The sequence below is a fragment of the Mercurialis annua genome, linkage group LG3 (genome assembly GCF_937616625.2).
Source record: "Mercurialis annua linkage group LG3, ddMerAnnu1.2, whole genome shotgun sequence".
Taxonomy (NCBI): Eukaryota; Viridiplantae; Streptophyta; class Magnoliopsida; order Malpighiales; family Euphorbiaceae; genus Mercurialis; species Mercurialis annua.
This window is the reverse complement of record NC_065572.1, coordinates 61,715,509-61,721,024: the sequence shown is the minus strand read 5'-3', so window position 1 is coordinate 61,721,024 and position 5,516 is coordinate 61,715,509. Positions and strand designations below refer to the sequence as shown.

General features: G+C 30.4%; 1 protein-coding gene across 1 annotated transcript; it reads right to left on the bottom strand.

Moving 5' to 3' along the window:
- Positions 1-3,764: 3,764 nt before the first annotated feature.
- LOC126674828 (LOB domain-containing protein 42-like) lies at positions 3,765-4,783 on the bottom strand. Its single transcript, XM_050369349.2, has 2 exons — positions 4,479-4,783; positions 3,765-4,403 (listed from the first exon to the last, which is right to left on the bottom strand). Exons 1-2 carry the CDS (start codon positions 4,666-4,668, stop codon positions 3,913-3,915), a joined length of 681 nt encoding a protein of 226 aa, XP_050225306.1. The 5' UTR covers positions 4,669-4,783; the 3' UTR covers positions 3,765-3,912.
- Between the last annotated feature and the right edge of the window lie 733 nt (positions 4,784-5,516).

Below are 5,516 nucleotides of genomic sequence, written 5' to 3'. Positions count from 1 at the left end.
CCTTATTATAGTATAAAGTGTAAATATTTTATTTTTAAATAGTTTTATTGAGGAGAAAATTTATATTAAGCAACCTCCTAATTTTAAAGATTAGAAATATCCTAACTATGTTTTAGATTCAATAAAATTTCATATGGTTTAGCTCCTAGAGCTTGTTATGATAGGTTGAGTAATTTTTTACTTTCAAAATGGTTTTTTCAAAGATAAAGTTGATACAACATTTTATACAAACATTTATTAGTATAATTCCATTTATACAAATTTATGTTGATGATATTATATTTGATGCTATTAATGAGCTTTTTTGGCAAAAGTTTTTTAAATGTATGACTAGGGAAGGATGAGTCTTCTCTGATGAATTGAGTGGTTTTTTCGGTCATTTGCTATTCGTCTTTTCATTCTCAATTTCGGTTAGAAATGATGTTTTTAGATGTTTTAATTGTTTTATTACAATTTGTTTATTCTTCGTAATTTTTCTTTTTAGATTCGCCTTTCACTTCTTCTTACCTTTTAATCAATCATTGATCTAAAACGAATCTAAAAGAAAGTCTATATATACAGCTTAAAATAAAAAAATTCAAAAGACAAATCACTATTAAAATGCTGGCTTTTAGCGACGGATTTTTCCGTCGCTAAAAGCATGAAATCCGTCGGAAAAACGTTTCCCGGCGGATTTGCCGACGGATTCAATCCGTCGGCAAAATCCTCGTCACTAATTTTTTGGCGACGGACCAAAAAATTTGGCGACGGATTTTTCAGAAATTGCCGACGGATTTTAGCAACGGATTTAAATCTGTCGCTAATTACCGACGGATTTTAGCGACGGATTTAATCCGTCGCTAATTGAAAAAAATAAAAAAATTAAATCATTAAAATAAATTATTATTATTTAATCGGTCACACATCCGTCACCTACCCGTCGCCTGACGCCCTCCGTTGCCTCCATCACCCACTCGCAATTTTTAAAAACTTCCCAGTGCTCCCTCTCATTACTCTTTAACTTTGAAGTTCTCCCGCGCGTAGCTCCACCTGAACCAGCTCAGCTTCTTGTTATGTATATATGTATATTTATATTTAAATGTAACTAAAAAATAACAAATACTTCCTCCCACATTTTAAGATAATTATTTTTTATAATTAATAGTTATTTTAAATAATTATTAATGAATAAATAAATAACAATGTTTTTAATATATTTTATAAATAATTATGTTATATTTATATAATATTATATTTAATTAAAAAATAATTATTATTTTTCTTTAATAATTATTTTTCTAAATAACTTTTTGATAAAAAATTTATTTATACGATTTAATTTTTTTATTTTTTTTAAATTAGCGACGGATTTAAATCCTCGCTAAAATCCGTTGGTAATTAGCGACGGATTTAAATCTGTCGCTAAAATCCGTCTCTAAAACGGATTTAGCGACGGATATGAAATCCGTCACTAAATCCATCAAAAATAATTGGCGGGAACATTCCCGCCAATTTAAATGACAATTTAGCGACGGATATCATATCTGTCGCTAAATTCGTCGGTAAAAAGATTCAGCGACAGATTTTGAATCCATCGCTAAAATTTGTCGGTAAAACACATTTTTTTAGTAGTGAATGCAATTCAAAGATATGGATTTGATGCATTTTAATTTTATAAATATCAAATTATTTAGATATAGTATTATAAAATATGCAGCATCAGGATATATTTATAATAATTTATTGATTTTATAAATAAATATTATTAATTTCTATATTTTTTATTTAAAAGTGTAATTTAAATTTTCTTTATTTTTAATTTAGACCCCGTAAAAAAGAGTCCGTGTCACTAGTTTTTGGTATGAGAGGAATTGATAGAAGAAAATAAATGATTTTCTATGATGAAATTTTGTAATATATACAATTTTGTTATTTTAAAAATTATAAATATTATTATAAGGGAAAAATAAAAATAATATTTTTATCATTAAAAAGAATTTCTTATTTAGAAAAATATTATTTTATTTCTAAAATATGTGTTATACAAATTATTTTAAATATTTTAATTTATTTTATTTAAAAAAAAATTGTGGATCAAAATTTTAAATTATTTGACAAATTCAACTCTATTTTGATTTATTTTACTTATTTTTATCCAAATTATGTCCTTTATTATTAAATTTGGGAAGTAAATTTATCAATTTAAACTGTTTAGGGCAAACTATCTTATAAATTCACTTTTGCATATTTTATCAATTACGATGAAATAGTTTAATTTTTGAAATTATGTCCAATTTGAAAATTATTTTCATTATATTTATGTCCAAAATTTTAAATTTTATTTTTTAAATTCAAACATTTGCGTCTTTGATCAATTGCAACTAAATATTTATGTTAATTCTTTTTAAAAATTAGATAATAATTTTGTAACTCGGCCGTAATTTATAAAAAATATAAAAGAATTGAATTTTAAAAAATAAGATTCAAAACGTTAGGTACATTTGCAAATAAATCTTTTAAATTTGACATAATTATAAAATTAAATAATTTAATCATAATTGATAAAAAAACAAAAAAAAAATTGATTTTTAGAGTGACTCTGTCTTTATGTTTTTAATGACGAAACTCATTCTTTCGAAGCAAAGTTTAGGATTATTGTCAAATTTAGAATGTGGACCGCCAATAACTCCACATATTTAAAACATTCCGACTATATCCAACCTCTCTATTCATTAAAAATAGCATAGTCGAGATTTGAATCCGCAACTATAGTGTCCGGATGACTGATAATTTTAAAATTATCCCTTTGTAAAAGAATATACAATATTATGTATACGTCAAGCATATGAAACAGTATAGTTTGAAGAAAAAACAGATTGACTAAAAAATTAAATTAACCAAGTAGAAAAAGTGGCATACAAAATTAATTAACCATTTAAACACAGATACATTAACCAAAAAATAGTTTAAACCCAAATTAAAATAGCAAAAAGAGATTGCGTAGAAATTGACAAGAATTCCACGAGTGAAATGAAGTTGGTAACTGACGTTCACACGGTTTATAAATTAAAAGAACCAATACATGCAATGAAACTTGGAAACAACACAAAACCCAAGACGCCATGCATGAACAGCATTTGTCTGAATACTTACAGATTCATAGTTGTACGTGTAATGGCTTCACTGTCAATCTCCAAAGACAAAAGCTATGCTTACAAGAAATCATCAATTTGTTTGGTTCTTTTGACCACCAATCAAATTTAACCATCTTCATCATTACCATGATCCGTAATAAAAGGATCAAAGTTGGAGAAAAAGATTTCAATTTTGCTTCTTTTGTGCTCATTAGTTGGCTACTAATTAATTATCATACTCTAATTCTTGATTCTTTTCCTCTAATGGAATGGTTTTGTACTACTTTTGACGTGCATATATTTCACAATTTGTTCTTTTCCACTTTCAATCAAAGAATATTTTTGAAAATTGGACAGCTGATCAAGTTATAGACGTAAAGGTGGTCGGTCGTCTTTCATATCGAGCCATTAAATTAGCGTGTCGCATCAGTTTTCGGACGGTCCAGCACTTATAGTGTATTGTTTTGACGCCCGAACCTGTCTAAACCGGAAAATTTATGGAAAAAATCGGGTTTTTAGAGAAAATTAAGGAGAAACTATAGTTAATTAAGGAATGTTGCAGTTTTGATTATCTTAAAAACAAAAAAAGGTTAACATTGTATATATGTCTTTTTTTGTTGTATTGTTGTATACACCAAAACTTGAGACTCTTACAACTTGAGAACTAGAAAAAGAAAAGTTTTTCTTCATTTTCTTTTCTTTTTATACCTAAAAAAAGAACTATATTTGGTAAAAAGGAAGATGTATTAGCAGTTAATTAATTCCCATCTGCCCCTTGCACCTAAACCCAATTCTGCAGTTACTGCACTGGAAGCAAACCTAGAGTCAGGTCCAACCCGAGCTCGTGGTTCGGTTCGTTCTGGTTCGCGTCTTCGACCGTTTCAACACAAAGCATGCTCTCATCATCTTTGCTGCTATGATCTCCATTCACCATCTGCAGGCTTGCCCACTGCGGTTCAAACCCCATAATTGAGTGATGATCAGTAGGGTAACCGGACGGTGGTCTATTAACTGGCCTTTTGAACCGGGTTCGGTTCTTAACTTTGTTGAGCTGATCAGCTTCCTTGGACACGTGGCGAATGTCATAGGTTTTGAGAGGATCGATCATTTGCGGTGGTAGTGGTGCATCGGAACTCGGTGACGGCATTTGAATGATCGGTGTTCCTCGTAGCACAGAATCAACAGCTGATTGGCAATGAGCCCAATTTCCAGACCAGAGTAACCCTACCGAACCGTACACTGGGTTCACTATTCTCCCACAAGCCTCATATAACAATGACCTAAAAACAGCTGCATGCAAATGCAAATTCAACAACTATATCAAATTTGAACTAAACAAAACAAACAAATCAAGATTATCATTACCAGGACGGAGGTGTTGCGGGCCGGCTTCGACGAGGTTGATGAGACCGGCACGGCCATAGAATTTGGCGAGGAAGAGGGTGGCATTTGCTTGAGCATCAGGGGATTTGATCCATTGAAGACAAGGTCTGATAGTACAGTCATCACTGCAACCTTTGCGCAAGACTCTGCAGCCATTGCAGCTCATCCTCATGGTCTGGTGGGCTGAAGGGGTTTGGTGTACGGAGATAGAGAGAAGAAATTAAAGAGAGAGTATTTATAAGGAAGAAGAGGGTGAAGAAGGGTAGGGTTAGAGAGAGAAGCGGTTTAGAGAGAGCAGGAAACCAGGGGTTTTGTTCCAACTTTTTATGTTTGGTTAGGTAATTAAAAACACTGATTCTCTTGGCTCACTTTGGATACTACTTACCCTACATGCACCTCTTTATTACAAACAAACCTTTATGGTTCTTTTCATTTTCTTGTTTTTTTTTTTTTACAACTCCAATACTCTAGGTTGTAAGAAAATCTAATCGAGTTTTGAGATGTTCATGTTAGACTCGTTATATAAATGAAGTGTCTATATTCATCTTAAATTTAGTTTGAATTTGAATACTGAGCTCCTTTTATTCAAGTTTAAAATATTTAAATTTAGCTAGAACTATGTTCGTATTAGTTCGTTTATGTACTAAACTAATTAATCTTGATTCTTTCGTTTAGGTGCTAAATCAACCGAGTTTGACATTGTTCATTTAAGACTAAATAAGTCGCATTCAAATTTGTTTTATTTAGGATCTACTAATTTTAAAATTATCTCTATAATTCTAATTTAATGCAAGTTTAACCTTTGGTAAGTTAAAATACTGGCTCGAAAGTCACCACAGAAAGCAACCTGACCGTGGTGCAAGCCGTGGTGAAACAAACAACATTGATATGTTTTATAAGCCATTTGCGGAATCTATAGATACATATATTATGATAAATATATTATGCGCTTTTATAATTTTCAAGAATGTGTAAGGTATACTAGTTGTCGCTAGTATTATTTAGATTTATTTTTCTTAT